Source organism: Scomber scombrus, chromosome 4, assembly GCF_963691925.1.
Source record: "Scomber scombrus chromosome 4, fScoSco1.1, whole genome shotgun sequence".
NCBI classification, from domain to species: domain Eukaryota; kingdom Metazoa; phylum Chordata; class Actinopteri; order Scombriformes; family Scombridae; genus Scomber; species Scomber scombrus.
In genome coordinates, this window is record NC_084973.1 from 21,468,755 (window position 1) to 21,494,567 (window position 25,813).

At 37.2% G+C, this 25,813-nt stretch overlaps 3 protein-coding genes across 7 annotated transcripts; 1 reads left to right on the forward strand and 2 right to left on the reverse strand.

Annotated features, from left to right (window-relative positions):
- Positions 1-519: 519 nt before the first annotated feature.
- On the reverse strand, positions 520-5,668 carry LOC133978982 (gamma-glutamyl hydrolase). Its single transcript, XM_062417374.1, is given in 10 exon segments — positions 520-997; positions 2,517-2,654; positions 2,752-2,845; positions 3,123-3,229; positions 3,505-3,643; positions 4,398-4,482; positions 4,570-4,620; positions 4,811-4,925; positions 5,065-5,120; positions 5,180-5,668. Coding segments are annotated over 10 exon segments (1,242 nt in total). The 5' UTR covers positions 5,518-5,668; the 3' UTR covers positions 520-878.
- A 699-nt stretch (positions 5,669-6,367) lies between these two features.
- On the reverse strand, positions 6,368-13,495 carry nmrk1 (nicotinamide riboside kinase 1). 5 transcript variants are annotated; one of them, XM_062417368.1, is made up of 9 exons: positions 13,365-13,495; positions 13,202-13,267; positions 9,990-10,080; positions 9,848-9,896; positions 9,117-9,285; positions 7,997-8,068; positions 7,729-7,835; positions 7,443-7,530; positions 6,368-7,002 (listed from the first exon to the last, which is right to left on the reverse strand). In XM_062417368.1, the coding sequence occupies exons 2-9, from the start codon at positions 13,228-13,230 to the stop codon at positions 6,978-6,980; spliced, it is 630 nt and encodes a 209-aa protein (XP_062273352.1). In that variant the 5' UTR covers positions 13,231-13,267; positions 13,365-13,495; the 3' UTR covers positions 6,368-6,977. The 5 variants fall into 5 exon arrangements, with proteins under 5 accessions (XP_062273352.1, XP_062273355.1, XP_062273354.1 ...); XM_062417370.1 differs by lacking the exons at positions 6,368-7,002; positions 13,365-13,495 and adding exons at positions 7,024-7,354; positions 13,030-13,092 and having other exon boundaries at positions 7,447-7,530; positions 13,202-13,299; XM_062417366.1 differs by lacking the exon at positions 6,368-7,002 and adding an exon at positions 7,026-7,354 and having other exon boundaries at positions 7,447-7,530.
- Positions 13,496-14,724: 1,229 nt separating this feature from the next.
- ostf1 (osteoclast stimulating factor 1) lies at positions 14,725-25,578 on the forward strand. The gene is made up of 10 exons (XM_062417088.1): positions 14,725-14,854; positions 19,134-19,180; positions 20,909-20,959; positions 21,259-21,322; positions 21,480-21,533; positions 21,677-21,784; positions 22,159-22,208; positions 24,108-24,186; positions 24,388-24,486; positions 25,433-25,578. Exons 1-10 carry the CDS (start codon positions 14,821-14,823, stop codon positions 25,489-25,491), a joined length of 645 nt encoding a protein of 214 aa, XP_062273072.1. The 5' UTR covers positions 14,725-14,820; the 3' UTR covers positions 25,492-25,578.
- The last annotated feature ends 235 nt before the right edge of the window (positions 25,579-25,813 follow it).

The window sequence follows — 25,813 nt, forward strand, 5'->3', positions numbered from 1 at the left end:
AAAACTCCTCCGCATTTCATGAGCTTCCTCACAAACTAAACTTCTGAACTTCAACTCAGGTATTTCCCTACGATTTAAAATGCAGATGTGTCCTTAAAGGCCCTGAAAACCTATTTTCTCAATCAGCTTCTCACTGTGAGTAATGGCATCTTACATGAACACACAATAGTCTGCCAAAACTGGAACAGTCTGGGATATACCACATAGGAGAACTGTGTATTTGTGTTTTTCTTTGACTCGCCTCGCTGCTTTGAACTGGCTCATTTAGAAAAAGGTGATGTAACATACTTTCATGCACCAATCAGGGTTTAGCTTTAAAATCAGAATCTCATGAGAGTCGGTGGGTAAACAGTTCACATAATATCATAAGATGTTCTTTAAATTTGATTTTTGATTATTTAGTCATGAAGGCTTTAAGACCTTTATTATTTCAATTCATGTTGTGCTTTAGTGGTGCACACACTATTACTAAACAAATATGTTTAAGTACTTCAAATCAAATCAAATACTTTGCCCACAGTTAACTAAAGACTGCAGTCATGTCAATTGTAAGGTCATGCATACAAAGAGGACATGACCATAGTTTCCTAAATGTTAGCCTTGGAAAGCACCAATCCAGATGTTGTACTACAAAGGGCTTAAAAACAGAAAGAAGCCCTTTTTAAAAGTTGATTTATGCAAATAAGCAGCTTGATAACAGCAACATGACATTAAAGTATTCACAGTTCATTTACAATGATAAAACTAAAAGTTCTGGTGCCAAAAGTGTCATGAAATGCATTCTGAATCATTTTTAGATGATTAAAACTCAGAAGACGTTGTGTGCCTGTGCAGCTGCGTCACACACACACACCCACACAGTCAGATGCCAGAGGATTTCAGAAGAAGTAGATCTGCTCGTATCCTGTGAAGTTTCCAGCAAAGACTGGCGTGTAGTTGTAAATCAGTGACGAAGCCTCTTCCTCAGGATTGTCAAACTGATGTAAACTTCTCCTTCCTAAACAAAGCAGAAGTGAAATGCATGTGATTAGAAAAAATAGAACAGAATAGATGAATCCTCTCTATTAGGGGAAATCGAGTAAAAACAGATTTAGAGTAACTGTATCTAATAATTGTATTATTTGGGGTGGATATACAGTATGGAGCATAATTAGACTGGATGATAATGAGATTTCACCATACTGTGTTTTTTAATTGTTAGTTTGCTTTTATAAACCAACTGTATGTGTTCATTTCTGTGTTAATTCACATCAAAACTGACAGAGCCTGTGTTCATTTCAACTGTTTAGTGTTTTAAAAGTATTAATCTCTATTTAAAATAACTATATAAAAATCTGAATATTTCCTAATTTATTCAATACAATGTCATGAACATGGCTGTTCTGAGCTGTTGGGTTGACATTTGTATCCATACCTGTTGTAATCTATTTATTTTGTTTGCACATGCAAGGGCACACTGGCCTGTCCGACCTGTGTGTGCACTAAAGCTGAAGCAATTAGTTATATAACTGATAACTTCACAGAAAATTAAGCAGCAACTTTTTGATAATAATTTTTCAAGAAAAAATGTCAAACATAACCTTTTTTCAGCTTTGAAGTGTGCAGATTGGTGTTTTTCTTTGTCTTATGTGATGATAAACTGATTATCGTTGGGATATAGACTGTAATAATCAGCAGATTAATATATAGTGACACACAGGACAATGTGATGGTGAGCAGGCTGCATGTAACTGTGTGCCTTTACTCAAGTACTGTACCAGTTTGAGGTACTTGTACTTTAATATTTACATTTTATGCTACTTTGTACTTATACTCAATTACATTTTAGAGGGAAATATTATGATTTTATTCCATTACATTTATACCGCAGCTATAGTTACTTTTCAGATCAATATTTTATTTGGAGAGTATTTGTTTATCTTGATAAAATAACTATAAAATAGCTTGTAATAGATTTGACTACCCAACAGTATAAATTGAGATTAGCTCTGCATCTACATTTATAGTCTTCCAATCATTCAAAATGCTTTACACTACATGTCACATCCACACATTCACACACTTGTGCCAACCTGCTCATTAGGATTGGTGCTAATTATTCACTCACACACACTCACACACTGATGGCACAGCCTTCAGGAGTAATTTGGGGTTCAGTATCTTGCCCAAGGACAGTTTGACATGCGGTCTGGAGGAGCCTGAGATCAAACCGCAGACCTTGAGTACTTTGAAGCTTAAAGTACATTAAGTACAATACTTATGTTATATAAGATGTTGAATGCAGGACTTTTACTTGCAATGGATTTTTTTTGTGGTATTGCTACTTTTAATTGAGTAAAATATCTCAGTACCTCTTCTATCACTGATAGTAAGGTATTTTATCTAAAATAGTATCAGTTCAGTAGTTCACTCAAAATCTCAATAATCTCTGTAACAAACAGCTCTACTTTGACCTCTCTTTATTCCTATTATGAAATTGCTCGTTATTAATAAATTGACTGTGTTTAACTCTTTACCTTCATTGACAAAAAACTCAGCCAGGAGAGACGACAGCCGGACAGCGTTAAAGGAGTGAGGAAAGTTCAGCTTGCTGCTCCACTGAAAGCGATTCACTTCTGGATGCCACTGCACTCCATAGAAGGGATATCTCTTACCTGACATGAAGAAGGAAGGAGGAAATGGTGCTATTAGAAACTATTAGAAAATCTTTTCCTGAGTAATGGCAGATTAATATAAAAATAAGTTTCTAACCTTCAATAGTTGAGACAAAGCGGGCATCGTTTTCAGCAACATTTGTCGACAAAATGGAGAAGAAACTCTGCAGCTTCTCATTTTCCTCGAAGGTCTGGAGGAACATTTGTCTGCATGTTAGATTAATCCATCACAGATGAAGTAATACTGAGTGCATGCTATACAAGCCGATTGCTCATGTATAATATAATTTATGTCTGTACTACCCATGTTTAGTTTCTATGAAACAGAATCGCTGGCGAACACACTTCTTGATGTTGAAATGACCGGATGAATGTTTCCGAGTTTTATTTCTCAATAGTATAAACTGAAATCCCAACAGGGGAAGTGACACATACAGTGAAACTACTCAATAGAGTATTTTACTGTACCTTCAATGTAACTCCATAGTGGTGAAAATTGCCAGTGAGGGGTTCTTGGGTCAAAGCCTTCATAAGATCACTGGGGAAACCCTCAAACATCCTGCTGGAGTGGGCCTCTGCAGGGGAGAAACAGAGTGGTGTTGAAACATATACACTTGTATATGTATATAAAGACAAGGTTTTATCAAACAATGACATTATAGTAAAATAAAATGCAGAATGATAGGGTGATAATAGAAGAAGGTCTGATGTTAGGGCCAAGAACCCCCCCTCTGATTTGTGACTCGTCACTACTGACACCAAGTGGTATGATTCAGTACGTGCTGTTTTCCAACACTTTACCTTAGTAAGTAAGTAAGTACATATCAGCAATAAATCAGTAGTTTATAACCTTCAGTTAGGTTCAGGGGCAGTGCTATATTCTCAGCTGTGGTGTTGGTCAAGAGATTTTCTCCGGCCACCAGCACAGTCAGCAGCTGCATGCCCATGCATGTACCCCAGATAGGGAAGAAGTCTCCGGCATCGTTGGCCTGAAACACACAAAGAGTCAGAAGTTTAATGTTTGCTGCCTCTGAAGAATATACTTGATCCAAGAAACACTGAAACAGAGTGGCAACGCCTTTAAAAAGACGGTCAATATAAACATAAAATTTAGTTCAGTCAATAGTAGAAAGGCAGTCCACTGGTGAGTAATGTCCTGCATTTGAAATCTTAAGTACATTGACAATGAATTGTAAATTTGTTGTTAAATGTAGCATTACCATTGCACTATCCACACCATCATTATGTTGCAATATCCTGCATGTTACATTTTACAAGCTTATCGCATGTTTCAGCAACATATAATAATGCAAAATAAATATTAATACAGCAGAGTAAAAAGGCTGTTTTATTTATTTATTTATTGTTGACTTAAACAAGTCAACAATAAATACTAACAACATGAAAAAATGGAGGTAGGTGCAACAGCACTACCTAAAAATGTGCTTAATCAAAAGATAATTAACAGAAAAAAGACTACAAATATTTTTAAAAGGCAGATACAAAAAAATATGTGCCCACATTTATTGTTACTATTACCTGTTCTTTGTTGATTTAAAGCAGTATGTTGTATTTTACCACATTGTGTTCATATGGCAAAAGCTAATAAAAAAACTTGAATTACAGACAAAAAGATGGTTGTTAGATTGAAAGGGCTATTTAAACAGAGAAACAGACAGCCAGGCTTAGAGCGTTAACTTCACTTTCAGGAGAAATGGTAAAGATCATTTTTGTCGTACTTACTGTCAGAGCGAGCCTGTAAAAAATCTTGGCCACCCTGGCATAGTCTGACGCCTCCAAATCTACAGCTCCACCGATGAAAATCAGGCTAAACAGATGTCACACAATCAGTACAAAGACAAAATAAGGACTGAAAAAAACACAGTTAATGTATTTATTTGCCATACAGATTTACCCATTTATCTTCCTGAAGATGTCTTCATATTCAGCAGTTGTATGAGTTAATCTGTGAAGGGAAAACAAAAAAACAAAACTTAATTTTTGTATTATTAAAAGTACAGATGATATTAATCCTAAAAGACATCACACCTAATTAATTGACATTTGTCTGATACTTCCAAAGTCCAAAGTAGGTCCACATATATAAACTCAATTTTGCAGATTTAAAGAGCTGACTCGATGAGAACTTAACCCACTTGATAGGCATCACTCTGCTGCCCCCAGACTCGATGTATTTCACATAGGAGGCAGGAATGTAGGTCCTCCCGAATGGCTTCATGACTTCATCTGAAACTAGCTGAGTCAAAATACCTGTGGGACAAAAGCACGGCAGGTTTGAGATCACTCAGACAAAAAACAAAAAACAGTCGCATACTTGGTTTTGTGTTTGTATCTTGTGTCTATTCAGTAAAATGTGCAATATTCAAACCTAATGCTGCCTTTCACTCACCGATCACAGGTCTCCCGTTCACAGCCTCCTGGTTGACTTTAGTCGGCATAGCTTTGCTGCAACAGAAGCAGCAGCAGCAGACAAAAAGTAAACACACAAATGCACAAAATCCAACCTTTGACATGTTTTCTTATTAATTTCCTGAAATAAATCAAGGCTTAAATCAGACCTACAAAAAGTGTGCGGCTATAGAGAGTATTGATTCATGAAAGACGCTGCAGCACACTTATATATGTCAAGTTGGAAGAGGATATAGTCAGTAGGGGGAAGTAAGGAATCCCCAGATTTACATGTGATAAGGCCTGTACTGCACATGCCGGTCAGGCAAGTTGAGTGCTGAGGTAAACATAAATGTTTTGCTGACAGCGTGGACTTTTTGGTAAAATTTTGGACCTTAAAGTGTGTCTGAAAGGATGCACCTTTGAGGGTAAGAGGTAGGTCTTGCAATAGCATAAGTCACGCAAAGGCAATTAAGGAGATAGCTCTCAGTTCACACAGCACACTTTAAACTGCTGTCAAACAGGTTTCAGTCCAAAGCTGAAAGTAGGCCTTCTATAAATAGGATTTTAAAGGGAGGGAGCAAAAAGGAATGCACACACTCTGAAAGAGCACCTGCTCTGGTATTTCTGTTGACAAAGACTTCTGTAACATTGTGGTTTTAAAACTGTCTGATGAGTTTTATCACCCAAAGATTTTTGTCATGTTTTAATAAATTGGTTAATGGAATTTTTAGACCTTTTAAACCCAATAATGCTGCATGGACATTTTTTCGAAAATCTGCTGAAGTTTGTGGATTGCCTTATGTGTATATCAGTTCAAAGGAACAAAATGAATCACTGATGCAACAATTTATTTTTTATAACTTATGCAATGCAGTTCACACAGAGGGTTTGTGCAACGACTGGATAAAAAAGGAGACTACGGTCTAACGGTTTTATTAGAGAGGAATGAAATGTTGAAATGTTCATCAATTCACTGAAAGCCAATTTAGCCCACATGTTCATACTGCATGCTTACCGATGGTGTGGGCCACTTGGTCAAAGAAAGAAAGAATCAAGAAAAGAAATGACAACAGAAAAGATCAGTTGACAGTGATTCATTTTTGGCTAAAGTGTTTTGGATACAGCCGGGGCAACAATCATCCCTGTACCATTTTTGTAAACATTACTAAACTAAATTCAAGATAACAGTATTTTGAGAGTTAACAAGTCAATCCTTACAGGTTAATCCAGCAATGCTTTGCACTACTTCTTCTTTTTAGAAATATTTGAAACCCCAGTTTCCTTACACATTCCCAAAAACATGCAAATACACAACATTTCTACTCATATGTGTCTTTTCTTATAGTTTGCTGAGTTTTAAATTCAGATTATAGTTAGAGAACAAACAAAAAAGATGCTCATCAAATCACATTATCCAATGATAACTGTTTAATATTCATAATATACAAATATGAGTCTTTTAAATGATGATGCACACTTTATGTATTTGGTAATCTGAGGTTAAATCACTTGTTAATGGTATGTGTATATACAATATACAGATAAGTCTGACTTTAAGATCAAAATCCTCCTGTACATTAAAAAATGCATTGAGAGATAAACACTGTTAAGACATTACATAACATTCTTCATATATTTAGGTTTCCTCCTTTGTAATCTCAAAGGAGGAAATACTGCATGTAGTAGTAAAGACATTGAGTTTACTGTGGTTCTGGCAGTGTCTGTCCAATCTCCAGCTGGACAATTTTGAAACGCTACAGTATCAGTTTATTTTCACCATGTTTCTTTCAATTTGAAATGTAGTCCTGTAACATTAAAAAGTTATTTGGTTTGATCCTTTCAGTCGCACTTTAGTTCAAACAACTAACTTTCTTGACATCCGCTCCAGTAGCAGTCATCATTTTCAGAGGGTCAATAAATCGAACAATGTCTTTTTCTGCAAATAAAAAAAACACACAAAAAATCAAATCATCTGGGTTTTTCCTCTTAAACCATGTATATAATATAGTGTATAATAGTGCATATTTTTAAGTGAACTATCTTAAAGGTCTTGTTGGTTGCATTCCAAAAGATACCTTTGTATTGATAAATTACTTGATTCACCTCATGGCTGTCATATAATTGTTGTTGATTTGTTGCTTATTATTGTTTGAAACTCTGTGGCTTAATTTTTAATCTATTCCAGTTAAACAAATTAGGAACTATATTTCTGTGTCTTCATTTTCCGAGAAGTGGGGGTAAATAAGCTTACCGTAGGTAATTTTTCTTTTGTTCAGATACAAAAACATCTATTGACATAATCTGGGTTAGTTTCAAAGGAGCATCATTTATTCGAAATACATCAGATCACATATTTAATTGAAAATATTTTGCTACTTACCCGTGAGCCTTTTTGTTTCCTGACTAACATCTTTATACACAGCAGCCAGCAGCTCCTCCTTTGACTTCAGTCCATCCAGAAATACTGTAAAAAATACATATTGTACATATAGATTATTTGCTTTACAATTAAACAACTGTACAGTTGCTAAAGTAACAACAATATTATTAATATCAATACCATCATGATGTTTTGACATCTCTGATCTCATCATCATTATTATCACTACATTGTTCCAACAAAACTATCTAGTACAACTAACTAGTAGACATGGACACTCACCAATTCCTGACACCATACTCTGCATCACCTCGCGGTTTTTTAGGTACATCGGCCACACGTATCCATCAAAGTATCCAGAAGGATCAGGGGGCGTGTAGACCCTGGAACTGGGGGGCAGGGGGAACACATGATGAAGCAAACTTGATCTCTTCCTTTTTCGCTTACATCAGCTCAAAGATGAAAATAAAAATGATGTGAAAGAACATCTAAGAAAAGTTAACAAAAACAAAACTTTTGACAAAAGTACTCAGATTAAACAGATTCTAACCTCCGTCTGATCTTGCAGACATCATAAGGTATTTCCATGAAGTATCTTTTGTCAAATAGCTCATTCAAGGGCCTGTAAAGACAAACATCATTTGCAGTGACCGTGTCATAAGAGATAACCTAATTCGTAGCTTTGCAAAAACCTTATCAATTTAAGTGGAAATCCCCACCTCAAGAATGCAATAGACAATTTTGTCTGTGTACTGTATATACAGTACTGTGCAACAAATTTTAGACACTTTGAATATTTAGATTTTTCCATTACGCAAAACCATCAGCAAGTTCTCCAAAATGTCTGGAAAAACCAATCTGCTGAGTACCTCGAAAAATCAGAGTACCAAAAACTGCTGCTATTTTAAAGGCAGCATGTTCACACCAAATATTGATTTGATCTATCTATCCTTATGCAAAACATGAATTAATTTTGAGCTTGTCAGTCTGTCATTTATTCAGTCACAGGTCTGTTATTTTCTAATCATTTAAACAAGTTTCCTGGAAAAAGTTGTTTGTTAGTTCCAGCGGCTGTGTCTAAGGAAGTAGAGCGCGTCATCCACTAATCAGAAGGTCAGTGGTTTGAGCCTCGTCTTCTCCTGTCTGCATGTCGAAGTGTCCTTGCTTACCACATACTGCTCCTAATTGTTGTGTCAGCATCCTGCTTTGTCGCCATCAGTATATAGGTGTGTGTGTGAATGGGTGAGTGAGCAACAGAAGCATTGTAAAGCGCTGTATAAAATACAGACATTTATAGTGGTTGTGTTGTTGATTTTTAGCAGAATTTCAATTTAAAATGGCAGTAATAAACCAAATATGAATTCATTATTAACAAATTAAAGGAAACGTTATTCCTCATATACAGTGCATGTTGAATTGTATGCTTGCCTGGAGACAAATTTCCCATTTTTGTAGGTTTATCTGAACTGCTGTGCACTGACTAGAAGGCTCATTAAGTTACAGCTAATTGGAATCAATTAAATTGATGAAATGCACACTGTCTCTACTGTAATTTTTTCTAGGAAATGATTGCAAAAAATATCAGGAAGTGTTACTCATTTTTCTAAACATTAATGTGAAATGTTTTAATCCACTTGTTTGAACTGAAACAGTCATGACACTTTGTGTACCTGTAGTTGAAAATCAGGAATCCCTCGATGATCAACACAAATACCTCCTCATTGCCCAACAGCGATGTGCGCTCTGATGTCAGTCCTCGTCCCCTCAAGAACAATTCAGGATCTCTTTGCCATGATTCAACCTCACTCATCATTTTGTCCATGTGGAGAGCATCGAGCGCTAAACAGAATCATAGAAACTTCCATAATTATCAATCTATCACTGCAGCTACAACAACACTGTCTCGGTGTGACATGTTTTATACTTGTATAGTGTGGTGTACTCTATACATTTGGTCTATGTGTTACTTTTTTGTGCATTACATGTTCTTCAGCTTGTGCTTTTATGTTTTAATGAAAAAGTTCCCCTCTGGTAGACAATAGTCTTGAATTTTATTTTACTCTATTTAGCTAGTTAATAAACACAAAGATACAAATATGACACGCACTGTAAATCAAAAACCTTTCCAACTATTGAACGCTATTTGCTAAGTAAATTAATTAATTTTCTTGTGAGAAGCTGGGCTCATGACAATATACTCATTAATAAAACACAAATACATCAGTTGTAATATCGCTACTGCTTAGTTCTGAAATTCAGAGCCTCTTCAGAATTTATAATCATAAAATCAAGTCTTGTAATTTAAAGTGATTAACTTCACTTTAACAAACATCTAATGACTTGCAATGTGTAAATCCTGACTTCATGTTGGATAACAAATGAGAAAATAAAGCATCCTTACTGTCATATTGCTTAAACCCGTTGCTGTCCACTGGCACCACAGAATCATCCTGAAGAAAAGAGTATCAACCATAAACACACATGCTCTCAAGCTACTGGCATGACTGTGAAAGACTGTAATATGATTTGAAGTAACAGCCTACCTTAAAAAATGAATCCTGTGCAATGATGCAGCTGTTGGGTATCTGCTCAGGTAGACTCTTAGAGAGAGTGGATTTCCCTCCATTTGTCATCCTGAAGGAAAAACAGCACAAACCACAATGAGAAGATGTTATTATATTTGCTCATTGTAAAGCTACACAAACAAAGTATATAATAATTTATACTTGTTGTACACACCTACCTCAATTAGACATCTATAACTTCTAAAAAAGTGTTTTTAAAGAGCAACTCAACACCAGCTGAGAATCTAGTTTTTGCTGACCTCCAGTGGTTTAACTCCTCACCTGTCACCCTACAGTGATATACATGTTTACTCCAGGTGTGTCAGTGCTGGAGCCTGATTGAGCATTTAGCAGAGTTGATATGTCAGCCAATGATTGCAGATACAGTGGTACTTAAAAGTTTGTGAACCCTTAAGAAAGTGTTCTTCTTCTGCATAAATATGACCTACAACTAGAAAAAGGGAACCCAATTACACATGACAAAAACATTAAACTTGTTCATTTATTGAGGAAAATTATCCAGTCTTACATATCTGTGAGGAGCAAGAGTATGTGAACCATTGCTTTCAGTGTGACCCCCTTTTGCTGCAATAACTTTAACTTAATGTTTCCGGTGATCATTTATCAGCCCTGCACATCGGCCTGGAAGAATCTTTCCTCCTTAAAGAACAAGGATGCTGGTGGGTTTCTTGAGGGATCCTTCTACAGTATTTTATAGGATTAAGGTCAGGACTTTGACTCAGCCATTTCAAAACATTACCTTTCTTCTGCCTTGATAGAGCGACCTGTGTGTTTATGGTTATTGTTGTTGTTGTTCTGCATGACCCACTATCTACTGAGATAGACAGAGACTTTAATATTTTCCTGTAGAATTTACTGCTGCAGCTCAGAATTCATACGTGCATCAATTATTTCAAGCCGTCCTGGTCCAGAGGCTGCAAAGTAGGCCCAAACTATGATACTACCACCACCATGTTTCACAGATCAGATGAGGTTCTTATGTTTGAATGCAGTGTTTGCCTCTGGCTAAACATAACGCTTCTCATTCAAGCCAAAAATGTTTGGTCTCATCTCTCCATAGAATATTTTTCCAGCACCCTTCTGGCTTATCCATGTGGTCTTGAGCAAACTGTGGATGGGCAGCAATGTTCTTTCAGGAGAGAAGTGGCTTTCTCCTTGCATCTCTCCCATGCACACCACTGATGTTCAATGTTCTCTTGATGGTGGACTCATGAACATTGACTGTGGCCACTGCAAGAGAGGCTTCCAATATCCTAGACATTTCCCTGGGGGTCCTTTATGACCTCCTGGACTATTACACATATGCTCTTGGTGTGATCTTTGTTGTTCGACCACTCCTAAAGAGGGTAACGGTGGTGTTGAATATCTTCCATTTGTACATAATCTGCCTGGTTGAGTCCAAACTGTTAAAAAAGGTTTTCCAACTCCAGCCTGGTGAGTATCAGCAGTTCGTCTTCTTATATCCTCAGAAATCTTCTTTGTTTGAGCCATGACCCACTTCCGCAAACCTGTGTTGTGAAGCTCAGACTTCGATCGTGAAGACCCAGATTTCTCTTCTATACATACAGAGGAGTATTGTCAAGGCTGTGATGTTGCCAGGCAACAAGTGAAAACTTGATTCCTCTATTTTTTTCTTTTTTAATCAAAAATGTTTGTTTCCTGTTTGAGTAAAAATGATATTGGCTGATATAGGTCTACTGTTATCAAATGTTCTAACCTATCAGATATCAATACTGCTATCAGCCTCCAATGCATAAAATCCAGTATCAATCAGTTATACTTAGCACTGTTGGGTTTAGTTAGAGGAACAACAAAGTGCACTTTTGATCACACCCAGCTGCAACCATCAGTGAGGCTTCTTGTGGTCAGGGGTGGAAAACATGAAACCAGAAACAAGAGACACACTGGTTTTCAGGCTCACATTGAGATATGACTGAAACAAATTAAATATGTCACGTTAGGTAACTGCATGCTGTCAGTAAGAAATACGTTTTTCAAGTCTGTCCTAAAACAATAGTCCAGTGCCCAAATGAACATTGAAATAGTTTTTTTCTTGCCATAATCATCTCTCTTGTTCATGCTGACCATTAGATGATCCCTTCATAATGCTCTTACAATGCAAGTGGTGACGGACAAAATCCACAGTTGTCCTTCTGTGTAAAAATGTATTTAAAAGTTTATCTGAAGCTAATACAAAGCTTCAGTTGTTCAAATGAGTCAAATCAAGTAGATATCTTTCAATGTTACAGTCTTTTTAGTTCCAAAGTCCCTCATTTTGTTACTCTACTTCAGTCACAGCTCAACAGGGAAACACAAAGAGGACATCTGATGTTTAAAAGACTGTAAATGTGGCAGATATCCACTCAATATGACTAACGCAGCCTGTTGAAGCCTCATATTTGCTTCAGATCCATTTTTGCATTCTTGCAAAAAAACAACAACTGTATGGACGCACTGTGGATTTTGGCCCCCATCATATATGAGCAAGAGGAATGATTACAGTGAGGATCATATGGGCACTTAACTGTTGTTTTAAGACACTTGAAAAATTGTGAACGCATTGATAGTTATAGACATGCTTTAGACACTTAATCTGAAATCCGAAAATACTTAAAACATCTGTGTGCCACAGCTGCCACTGCATGTTTTGTATTTACAAACTGACTGCATAAAAAGACAATTAGAGTTTCAGATATGTTCTCTTTGTCTCAGGTGCACGTGTAACTGTCTCTCTATAGAGTAAATAGCCCTTATCAGTATTTGCTGCCTCATGTGTGTCACATGCCCTATTGATCTGATGGTGCCCATACGGCTCCTTCTGCATTTTTGCCCTTTAATATAATTAAGCAATTCCGTTTTCACGTCTTTCTGTGACCTACTCACCATGGTGTCTTGTCTGTCTGTGTTTCAGTGACTTTACTTAGCACCAAAAAGTATTTACAAATCTCAAAATGGCATGCATTAGCAAAGGCTTATTGAAAAATTTAAAAAACCCAACTTATTTATATCCATGGTGGTTAAAAAACGTGAGCATGCAAAATGCTATGTCAGGTCCAACAGGCTGGGTGGAGGCAGAATGACCCAAGGAGAACAATGAAGAGAATTTGAATGGAGGTTAACAAAACACATTATAATAATTATAATGTTGACAATCCTCCCGACTTACTTACCCGCCAATTCCCACAACTAGTGTCTTCATTTCAGCTTGTTACGGCAGGTCACTGGAGCGTTATTGACTGCAAAAACACATTAATAAACAGCTCAGATACAGACTGAACTGCTTAAAGAGATGTCAAGTAAGTACTGTAACCTCCTAGATTTGGGTCTACAAACCTCGCGAGATTAGTGGGCAAGTCGTAACTTCAACCCCACACACCAGGTTAAGGAGATAATGTTAACACAAATTCTTTCCTTAAAGTTAACCAAGTGGATTTTGTAACTAAATACTGTCAGACCACATCCACAGGGTTGTCACATCCTAAAACAGCGAGACAAGTATATTTTTGAAGAATTTTGCAAATGTAGGGTTACCCTCTGCTCAGTCATGCTTTTCCGCATTAGACGCTCTTGATTGGCAGCTTGAGCGTCTACGTCACTCTCGACATGCCCATTGAGAAAGAAAAAAAAAAAAAACCATTTAAATTCAATACGCTATTACAACGAATCTGTTTGTTACATTAATAGTAATGTTGAAATAATAGTAAATGACTAAATTAGTAGATAATGTAAAATAACCTATATCAATGATCAATATATAAATAATATAGCTATTGTTTTTACATAGGCTACAGAATGCTCAGTGTTTACACATTAAACATTATCAAAACATAAAAGAATGGAAATGTGTTTAAAAACCCCAAAATAAAATGAGATGAGAGAAAAAATGAATTAATTCAAAAATGTATGTGTGCAGAGAAAAAGTAGGGATCACATACAATTACATTACATACATAAATACTTTACATACTACATGTAAAGTTAATAATATGTACAAAAAATTATTAGTACCAAAATAAATGAATGAATGACAGAGAGAAAGATAGAGTAAAATCAAAATGAAATAAGATACGCATACATTTTTAAAAAGATACAAATATAATTTCTCAGAGTTTACATGCAGAAACTGCAGGGATCACAAACAAAAAGAAAAATCCAAACATTTTAAAAAGCTATGTAAAGTTAAGTTATGTACAAAATAATATAACTAAAAATAAATAAATACATTTTAAATATAAACAAATAAAATATATTGTGCAAAGTATAGGTAGGTATCACAAACATAATTAAAACATTAAAAAGAAAAAGAAAAAATCTATAAAAAATAATAGGCTAAATAAATATATAATAAATGAAAATAGGACTTTACATACAGAAACCTCATCAAAATATTTTAAAAAGTAAACTAAATATGCACAAAAATAATAGAATAAAATACATGACATAAGTAGAAATACATAAGCCTCATCAAAATATATATTTTTTAAATAAACTAAATTATGTAAAAATAATTATAGTAGTAAAACAAATGAATAAAAGGTAACAGTAAATGATAAGAAATAAAAATAACAAACAGTAATAGTAAAGTGACAACGTGACGTCACATGGTAAAGACAAGCCCTTACAGGTCTTCTCTGCGCATGCTCAGACAACTTTTCCGCCTAGCCTTTGGTGTTAGTGAACTTCCGCATTGGGAGGGATATCAGAGCGCTCTACAGTCCAAGCGCCGTTTGTGGCTGAAACAACACACTTCTTCCTTTGGTTTGTTTTCACATTTTATTGATCCTCGCCAATGTCGAAGCCTCCTCCCAAGCCGGCCAAGCCAGGTAAGACCAGCGATATGAGTATTTATTGTTAAAAATTTCGCTTTAAAAAAAGAAAACAAAAAACTTGTGCTCCTCTCTCTGACGAGGACTACACACCTTGTCGGCGATGCGAGCGTTTATGGGCGGGCGGTGAGCACTTTTGAGTGAGTGAAAACGTAATATTTGAATATTTCTTTGCGTTTTGTGTGAAGTTATGATCACCCAGACAATAAGAAGGACTTAAATGCAGCTTGGTAACACTGAGACGTTTCACTAAGGTGAATAGGACCACAATGAAGCTGGATAAAGTGCTGAGTGACAGGGGGGATCCAGCTCACTGCAACAGGCCTCTGTGACTTCCCTATTTCCATAACTAATGCTGTCATTCAGTAGCTTTTAGGTCGTAGGTTAAGAGGTGATGATGAGTCTGCATGCTCAGTGACACCAGTCTTACTTCCTGCAAGCTCTTTGTGTGCAGCTATTTTTGATACCTCCTTCCCAGGCGAAACAGATGTGTCTGCATAGTCATTAAAATGGTGTAATCATTCCTCCTGTTCACCATACTGACTATTAAAAGAGCCCATTCAATGTGAGTGATGGGGGCCAAAGTCCACAGTGTGTCCACATACACATTTGATCAAAACTGCATTTAAAATTTGATCTGAAGCTTACATGAGGCTTCAGCAGTCAGAGTTAGTCTTATGATGTGCATATCTGCCACATTTACAGCCTTTTTAGCATAAAAATTTCCTCTTTATGTTTTCCTGTTGAGCTGCAGTGGTATAGAAACAAAAAGAGGAACCTTGGAACTAAAAAGACTAGCATTGAAAGATATCTACTTGATTTGACTCATTAACACAGACTGAAACTTCATATTAACTTTTTGCACTGAAAGGCTTGTAGATTTTGTCCTCCATCCCATACGTTTGCATTATGAAGGGATTTTCTAATGGTCAGTATTAACAGGAAGCATTATTACAGCAAGAAAAAAATCTATTTCAGTGTTCATTTGGGCACCTGATTGTGGCTTTAAGATAGACTTGAAAAATGGTGAAACCGTCCTTTAAAAGTGCTGCGGTCCAATGCAAAATTCCTGCAAATAACTCTTAGTCAAGGTTGTATTGTTCAGCCTCTATTTTAATAAGGGTAGCCAAAAAACCATAAAGATGAACCAACGCCTCTCTAAAACATTTTCAGCAAAATTTGAACATTATAATCTCCATGAAGGTAATATTTATTGCAGGGCTGTGGCCTAGTTTTCAGTTTTCAGCTCCCATCTTGTCTGCATCCTTATGTCATAAGTAATGACAGGTGTAAAATAAAAGGTTCACAAAGAAAACTGTGAACCATCCACCCATCTGAAGTAAAAGCACATGACATCAGTGAGTACAGAAATATAGGCATGTCTATAAAATGTGCTTTGACACCACTCAGAGGATGAACACAGGCTCGCTCTTATTTTTAACTGCTAGCTTTGAAAACACTGAGCACAAAGCTGTTAGTATGGACTTGTCATTATCATTATTCTCTATGTGGCTATTCATGAGTCAGCTCACTGAAACCTGGCCTGGTTGCTGCGGCAGGTGCGATAGTCTATGCCCATCTCCCGCCGTGACAGATGGCCACATGGGATGGGGAGAGTCTGCGGTCCACGTTGGGAGAGTTTGTAGCTACAGCTTATGTTTCTTTTCCTATCCAGTAATTCACGTGGAGACACAAACATGAATGCATCCTGAGCACAGGACGTCCCACAATCCAGATGCATCCTATTTGACTCGCTGATGATTCACTGCGTACATGACTTCTGTTGGATCAATAGCAGCTTAGATATTTTGTACTTAATGTGCCATGTTTGCTGGTATTGATCCCTGAATGAATTTGCTCGAACTTCAGGGCTGCTGGTCTCTAACTGGCCCCTTGGACAGATGTTCTGAGGTGCAAAATTTTCCCACAAAGATTTTTATCAGCATTGAAATACATCTTTGGCTTTGCACACATGCTGTAACAATGCTTGTGAGTTGTGGATTTTAAAAGCTTTTTTCTCTTCCTCTCAAAATCAGAACATTTCCTGACGAACAGCAGGGGTGCATAATTAATGTTTTTGTCTATCAGCCAAATGGCTAGTGGATATCCACATTTTTACCAGCCACTCAATAGCAGTAATTTTTTTGGCTGGTGATTGAAGCAAATACACTAGCCCCTTGCATATTTTACCAGCATGTGTGCTAAATTTGTGCTCTGTGATCAACAACAATTTAGAGAGCAATACTAGAGAGCCATGTGTGTAATCTGCAATTAAAAACACTACAGGCTCTGGACTATTGAGTCGATTAATCAATTAGTTACCAAATATTTTGATAGTGGATAATAATACATTCATCTTTTTAAAAAAGAGATGTACAGATTCTCTTCTTCCAGCTTCTCATTTGTAAATATTCTCTGCTTCCTTTTTAGTCCTCTATGATAGTAAACTGGACATCTTTGGGTTGTGGACTGTTGGTTAGGACAAAATGAGACATTTCAGGACGTCATCTTGGGCTTTCGGAAACATCTTTATTTTTATGACATTTAAAAAGACCATAAAACGTATTGATTAATAAAGAAAATTATGAACAGATTAGTTGATAATGATAGACTCTTTGTATCGCTGTGCTGCAATCTCTGCCCTGTGGGAAGCTCAGGTGGTTTATTGTTGGGTTGGGCTTTGAACAGGAATGGGAAATCAAGGAGCCACCAAGATCAGACACATTGGGGCAAGACTGTAGCTGCTGCTATTGCAATAAAACAACAACCCACCAGCAAAAAAATATACTGACAATGTTTTGTTCACTCTGAGACTCTGAGATCACATTTTTCTTCATCTTTATGTTCTTTTTAGACAGACAGAGTGAAACCTCTCATTCGCCTCAGGCTTTAAAATGCATAGAGAAACCCTGGACTAGTCAGTACAGGCTCTTGTGAGCTTTTAGCGACATGACCAGGCCTGCAGTGCAGAGTAGACAGAGCTCGGTTTGTGTAGAGACTTGGTCCCTCTCACTCTGAGACACTGAGCCAGTGTTTTAGTTAAATAGAAACCCTGAGTAAACGGCAGAGGGGAGCCGCAGCAGGCCAACATTCAAGCTTTAAAGCTGAAGCACATCAACCAGAGTAGATGTGCATCCATCCAAATGTGTCAAAACACATTAAACATTTTACCAGAAGATGCTTTAGTTGTGTTGAAAGATGCTTTTCATGGTTCACCGACGTCTGTTCAAATTCTGGCTTGAGAGGATAATGAATTTTTGAACATTTTTTATCTATTTGTTTAGTCAACAGAGACAATACAGAGCATGCTGTAATGCAGTATATGTCATGTAGGCTATATTATGCCTGTTAGGCTTTAAAATTCAGGTAAAAAACAACTAAACAAACGAATGGATAAAACAGATTCTGTGTATATGTTTAAAAGCATATTTAGACATGTTCAATAAGGGTGGGTACACCAAGACAAATCATCTGTCAGGGAAGTCAGTAGAGTGAACTACTGAGTGATGATTATCTATCAATCTGATGCAAATGCAGATGAATTATATTACCTCTGCAGCAGCACTGTTTGATTAACCAAAAACAAAAGCTGGTTTAATGTTTTGCAATTTAGCCAGCTTATTCATTTGTTTAGTAAACATTGTCTGTATAGTAAATATACAGCACAAAATACTCAATACATGTTTAGTTATATAGAATTAGAAATACATTTGTTATAATATATATATGTATTTTTAAAAAGCACATTTGCTGTTTCTTTAAGCTTTTTAGTGAATCTCCATATACTAGTTCAGCTGTCAGCTAAGGCCACAACCACTCTGGTGGTATTCCAGCAGTGCAGCTAACGCCAGGCTTGACAGCGAGCCATCCCGGGCCCCGAGGGCTGCACGCACACAGACCAGCTCTGTGTCTGTGTCTGTGTCCCTGCACTGCATGTAAAACTGTGTAGAGCTGTTGTAGTGAAGCTCAGAGCAGATTAATCGATGTTTAAGGAAAAAGTCTAGGTTTGCAGTGGTCATGTAGGTTACTGAAGCCTGTGGTTGGCAGATGATGCTTCCTTTTTTGTTGTTGTTTCATTGACCACATTAGAGATACGTTCTGCACACTTCTACAGTTTGTTGTAGTGAAACCAAACAGCTCGTTTTAAGAAGCAGTGAAGTGCCACTACTTGTGGTTTTACCTCACTATAGAGCACTGTGGGCTCTGTTCACCACTCTTACACATGCAGGGATCATCATGCTGACACATTTCTCACTCGTTTTTTTCTCTTTTCCAGGCCAAGTCAAGGTGTTCAGGGCATTGTTCACCTTTGACCCCAGAACGGTAAGAGGTTTTTTTTAAAAGATGGATGTTCTGATATTTGATGATTGGCTATAGATTTTTTTTAAAAGGCTACAACTAACAATTATTTTCATTATCAATCTAAAAGGGGGGCAATTAAAAAAACATCATGTAGGTGCAGGGCTGGAAAATCATCCTCTTTACCCTCTTTAACACCAACACGATCAACTCAAGAATACAAGATAAAACATTTTTCATACATTTATATTCAGATTAATTTAAATGTTACTTCTTGTAGTCTCCATAACATACGGGTTGAGATTTTTCCAATTTTCTCAAGAATATTTTCATAAAGCTATTTAAGGTCTCCCTTTTCTCTAGCTTAAAACTAGTTATTAATATTTTTATGCCTCTGCGCTGGAGACAGCTTTGACCAAGGCGTTATGTCTGTCCGTGATATTTCAGGAATGCCTTAAGGGAATTTCTTTAAATTTGGCACAAATGTGCACCTGGAGTCGAGGATGAACTGATTAGAATTTGGTGGTCAAAGGTCACAGTGATCTCACAAATAAGATTATTGGCCATGACTCAAGAATGAATATGCTAATTATGGCAACGTTTCATACAAATGTCAAATAGCATGTCTGATTAATGATGAAGTGATGTCTTATACCCAAAAGGTCAAAGGTCAACTTCACTTTGACAGCATATTGTTTTACAAGATAACTTTTCTGTTCATTATTTAACACCATAACCATAAAAGGATGCAACCATGTTTCACATTTGTTCAGAAAGTGAATCGTTTGCACAAATCTTGGGTGTTAACCTCGAAACTGTGGTCTAACAGATACCTACAGATCTTCTGTGCTGCCGGGTTGAAGAAGCATGCACGTTTTAGAATTTTCTTTGTAGCAACATCCACATCTGAAACATTGTTTACCGTCATACTGACATGCTCTATCAGAATCAGTTTTATTGCCCAAACAACATGTGAACACATACAAGGAAAATACACTTGCATGCCTTTTTATTACATTCTTTCAAAGCCCTCACTACAAATATTACATGAGTCTGGACAGACATGCATAGACTGCAACTTGACTCGTTGGTGAAGGAATACAACTGTGAGGTGGTATTTCTAGTTATATATTGTTATGTTGACATATCATTTTTTTGTAGTTCTACTGTTTCAGATGCACATTTTTTTTTAATAATTGTTGATTAGTTTGAGACTGGGCAGATTAATGATTAACCACACCTGCCACCAGATTCTGCCAGTTTTATAAAAACATTGTCTGTCTCAGTTAATTGTTTAATCTGTATGTTGCTTTTTTTAAAAGCACAATTTCAGGCCAGTAAATTCTTTAAATTATGTCTTCAAATTGGTTATTTAATCCATATTAACAAGCCAAAACTCACACTGCAGCCACCCCCATCTGAAACCAGTGAATGTTGCTTTTGAATAAGAATACTGAAACTGAAACAAATTACTAATTACTTAATTTCAGCTTTAGATAAACCACCGAAATAAAAAGTAAAACCTTAACCACTAAACTTCGTCACTAATCCCACTTCATGCCCACATTCAGATCATTTTTATGTGTTTGGTAGTGAACAGAAAGAAAAAGGGGAAGATTGGGTGGGAATTGAGTGGGTGAAAAGTGACACACAACTCAGTAGTGAGGTCAGAGTACTGTGAATGTGTTAAACTTTTCTTGAGTTGACATGACTGATCCACTCAGAGGCTCATAGAGTTGTTGTTTTTTTCAGCCAGACGAGCTGTACTTTGAAGAAGGGGACATCTTGTACATCTCCGACACGGTAACACACGGTTTCTACTTCACCTCCTCATGTCTTGTTTACTTTTAATCTGAATTTGCACTTCTTCTTCCTCTTTCCTTTGACTCTTAACATTGCACTCTTTGCATTTTCTGCTCTTGTGGTCATTTTTTCCCCATTTTCCACCACCAGTAAGTCTTTTCTCCTTTTCATTTGCATAATTTGTCCTACTTTAAGTTTTGCTTGTGACATCCTGCTTGTCTCTGCTGTGAATTCTGGCTATAAGAAACAAACATTCTGTGTTACTAATAGTCTCTCCTTGCCCGACTGTTATCCTTCAGAGTGACACTAATTGGTGGAAGGGGACATGCAGGGGACGGACAGGGCTAATTCCAAGTAACTATGGTGAGTAAATAACTCTGAAAAAACAAACTTTCAATTTTATTACGTTTATTTGGTGACTTTTACAACATGTAGTCTAATGTTACACTGTAATCTCCTCTTATCAGTGAACCTTACATAATGCACTAATGGTCTTGTTTTGTTTTTTGTTTTTTTTCAGTGGCTGAGCAGGCCGAGTCTATCGACAATCCGATGCATGAAGCAGCCAAACGAGGTGCAACAACAAGCTATATATCTGAACGATTTCTGTGCATCCTTTCTATTTCATTTAAAGAGCTTTGACACTGTTTGCATTGTTAGTAACCCTCCTCCTTGTGTGTTCTGTGTGTTTATGCACGTATTTGTGTGTTTAAACAGGTAATCTGAGCTGGCTGAGAGAATGTCTGGACAACAAGGTGGGGATCAACGGTTTGGATAAGGCTGGAAATACTGCCCTCTACTGGGGATGTCATGGAGGACATAAAGGTAACAAACACTGTGTATAAGAATACTGATTCATAATAATAATGGATTTAGGTCACTACGTGGCAGCTTCTTCTAACAAACACACTGAATATTGAGACCGGCAGCAGTGATGTTTGAAATTGCTTGACCTAATTTTTGGGTTGACACACATTACTTTTGTTTAGGTAGTAAATGAATGATTTTGCTTTTAAATTGTGACACAGAAGCAGATTTGTTTGACATGAGAAGAGAAGTTCACAAAAAACAGGAACTTGGTGTATGAAAGTTGTCTGTCGTTCATCGTTCCTGTATTACTGTTATGTGATAATGTGTCAATAAAACCTTCCTCAGTCTGTCACTCTAAGTTCTCTTTTTCTTTTTCTTTTTTTTGCCAGATGTGGTGGAGCTGCTGTTAAACCAGCCCAATGTGGAGCTCAACCAGCAGGTGAGAGCAGTCTCAAAACTCATTTAGACATGAACGTGCTAGGACTTGAAATTATTAGGATTTCCCAATCCGATACTGCAACATGATCAGCATAGTGAGACTGGCAAAGGTGGAGAACTACAGGATCATGATCAAGGCTCAGTGATGGCAGAAAGTCGCCCTGCTGGATTTCCTATTAAATCCCTCACAGCTGCAGGTCATGTGCTGTCCTCCAGCTGACCTGTTTTCAGCAAATAAAAAATTTCTGCTGCCTCAATGTTACTTTAAAGCCCCTTTGCTCCGTGCAACGCTTGGGGTGTCTGACATAAAAGATGACATTCATGAGAGAAATGTGGTAAACTCTTTGGTCATCACTCAAAACGGTGACCCCAGATCACACTGAGCGACACGTTCACCGACGACAGATGTGGGGCTTTGGGGACCAAAGATGACCTGAGGCCAAACTCTTGACAGTGTCAAAATTTAACACCAAATGTGAGTGCTGCCAAGACCCACATCTGTAAACAAATCAATCACTTGAAATGACACAGAATACACTGACTAGCGTAAAGTTTATGGAGAGAACACACTGGTCTCTAATACATTCATGCCCCCCCCCCAAAAAAAATCTAAATGATGGAGGTGAAACAAAAAATAACTTTGCTTTAAATTTTCTGCATTTTCAAAATATAAAAGTGGCACAGATAGATGACATGAGCTGACGACTTTCTTCTGCTTTCATATACTTTTTTCTGTTTACAACATAGCGCTAAGATTCACCATGCATTAATTAATTCCTGCATTCATTCATACAGGCCGTACAGTCTGACACTAATTGCAACCAAGATTTTATCATAGTTTATTTGCATGGCACAATGTGACATGCAATAAACAGTCATTGTTGTCACACAGTCTACTGTACTTTAGACACATTGACTACCAAGATGTCTAAATCCTAAAGGCATTTGTAGCTTCAGTTAGTGTCATCATGTTAGACAAAAATAATTGTGTGAAAGAGCAATATTGCACAACCTTCCTTCCTGCAGCTGTCAGACTGTAATCAGGACCCCTCCCAGTACACCACAAACACCCCCAACCTGGACAATTGACAAACTGTACTTTTTTATGTACAGTATTTCCGGTATACTTTTACTTTCAGTTCAACTGTGTAATATATTTTTTCACTTTTAAATCTAGTATATTATCATTCTGACAACACCAATATTCTTCTTAAGATACTATTTTTATTTCCCATTGTTCATATTGCTTCTTTGCTCATCATTTATTATTCTTTATTTTTTTTATTGATGCTCTATTTTTACTATCCACTTTGCTGCTGTATTACTATAAATGTCCCCTATCGTGGGACTAATAAAGGATTATCTTATCTTAATATTTATGTTGTACCAAACTACTATAACAAAAATGCCTGAAAGTGCAGATGCTTCTTGAAAATAAAACTTGACTGAGGTTTGCTAGGAGTGAGAGCATAACAGGAACTGACCTGAAAACATGCAGTTACAGGGGTTTAAGAGACCGGAGTCAGCATGAGATAGACAACAATTAGTCATGCTTGGAAAACTCAGCAAACCAAAATGAACAAAGACAACAAACCACAGTCTATACTGGTGCTTAAATTTTAATGAAGTGGATAGATAACAGTGCAGACAGGTCTTTCCTGTTGAATAACACAGAGTGACATCAGATCTGCTTTTGTAACCCTGAGGAACAACATGCTACTGAAACTCTGTCTGGTTAGCTACTTTTGTGTAGATGTGATTTTGTAACAGAACAATGTGAAATAATCTTCATACAAAACAATCTTGTAGCTGTGGTTCAGGTCACAACTTGTGATCTAAGTTTAACAATGTCAAAGCCGGTCAGGATGTTTGTCAGTGATGATGATGTTTTGTGTTTTAGAATAAGCTGGGGGACACCGTTCTGCATGCTGCTGCCTGGAAGGGTTATTCTGACATTGTGGAGATGTTGCTGAACAAGAGTGAGTATCTATGTCTCAAAATATACTGCGGTCATGCTTGTTTTTTAATTCGACCAATATGAAAACAGAGCAGGAAAAACACCAGAGCTTGTAGGAGAGATACCACAAAGAATGAGTGTCTTTAGATGTGCTCATTTGTATATATGTGTCTGTTTCTATGTGTAATTTCCAGTTGTGTAATGCGAGTGTGTTTTGTTTCAGATGCTAGGACAGACATCAAGAACAATGAGAAAAAGCTGGCTCTGGAAATGGCCACCAACGCCCAGTGTGCCTCACTCCTCAAAAGGAGGCAGGGAGGCAGTAAGTACAGCTGCCACTGAGGGGCAGCATCGCAGCACTCGCACATAACACAAGGAGAAGGGGAAAAAAGTAACGAGGGGTATTGTCCAGATTAGCGCTAGTGCCAGCAACAAAGGTCCGTTGAGACAAGCTGTTGAAGAGATGAGCTGTATGTTTGACGAGCTTCAGAGACTTTAATTATTGAACAGGAAGCTGACCAAAAACACATTTACAGGAATTCTTGCTTGGTTTTCTGTGCATGCTACCTAATGTGTGTGCCTGTAAGGATGTAACTTCATTTAAAGGAATGATTGTTATCCATAAAATTAACTACAAAGAACGCTGTAGTCTGTATCAAAATGCTGTAGGATCCAGTAGCCTCCAGACAGCTTAAACAAGCTTAACTGAGCTCTGCATGTACCTGTATACAAAAATAATATTTTTAAAAACGAATAGTCTTTTTGCCTGAGAAGAGCAGGTGTGGCAGCTTGGTTTGCTGTAAACAGCAGTTTATGCCCATTTACGTCACACACATTTCCCATACGTGCATCTTGTGTAAACGGTGTGACACGTAGCTAGAGTTTGGTAAAGGAGGGCGTTACCCTTGTGTTATGGACTCATCTGTGGTGGGAAGAGAAATAAGAAGTGAAAGAAGTCAGATATTGTTCACTAGTGACTGTCTTTTTTATTATTTCCTGTTGTCTTTGAATAAAAACGCAGTATTTAACCACACAGCTACAGCGTGCTACAAGTAGCCAGCACATCCTGTATGTTTAGTTTTCGGAAGAATCATGAATGAGAATCTTATAGTCATTGTTTAGTAGCTTTAATTTTTAAACATGTTTCAGCCTATTTGAATATTTATTAGGCATTTATTAAGAGTATGCAAAACTATACATACTGTATAAACAAATGATGAAACTTACAGCTACTACAGGTGTCATTAATTGACTGTTCTTCTTGTCAGACATCACCCGCACACACAGCAACGCTGAAGAGTATTTGGACGACGAGGATTCGGACTGATCCGGCTCCCTCCGCTGAAACACTGTCTTCCATTGGGTTCGGGGTGGGGGTGGGGGGTGGGGAGGTCAGAGAGTTTTATTTTGGACCTAAAATGGATTTGCTGCTTTGGTTCTTACCTGTAACTCCATTTTAGCGCTGTCACGTATGACGAAAACCTCAGTTCTCCACCCTCTGCATTGAGTCAGTGGGAATTTCACAGCATCGAGTGAATGCGTTTTACAGTCCGCCTGCTTTGCCAAGTGCATTTCCACAAGTAAAGAATTTGTCTTGGGAGAATCCATTGCACACTGTGGGCCGAGGGGCAGAATAAATGTAGTGGAGG

Excerpts from the sequence above, each read along its gene's own strand:
- nmrk1 (XM_062417366.1), bottom strand. The coding sequence starts at position 13,230 with ATGAAGACACTAGTTGTGGGAATTGGCGG. Across the intron at positions 10,081-13,201 it reads CTAGTTGTGGGAATTGGCGG|GATGACAAATGGAGGGAAAT; the intron begins GTAAGTAAGTCG and ends TTTTTCCTTCAG. Across the intron at positions 9,897-9,989 it reads CACAGGATTCATTTTTTAAG|GATGATTCTGTGGTGCCAGT; the intron begins GTAGGCTGTTAC and ends TCTTTTCTTCAG.
- ostf1 (XM_062417088.1), top strand. The coding sequence starts at position 14,821 with ATGTCGAAGCCTCCTCCCAAGCCGGCCAAGCCAG. Across the intron at positions 19,181-20,908 it reads TCACCTTTGACCCCAGAACG|CCAGACGAGCTGTACTTTGA; the intron begins GTAAGAGGTTTT and ends TGTTTTTTTCAG. Across the intron at positions 24,487-25,432 it reads CAAAAGGAGGCAGGGAGGCA|ACATCACCCGCACACACAGC; the intron begins GTAAGTACAGCT and ends TCTTCTTGTCAG.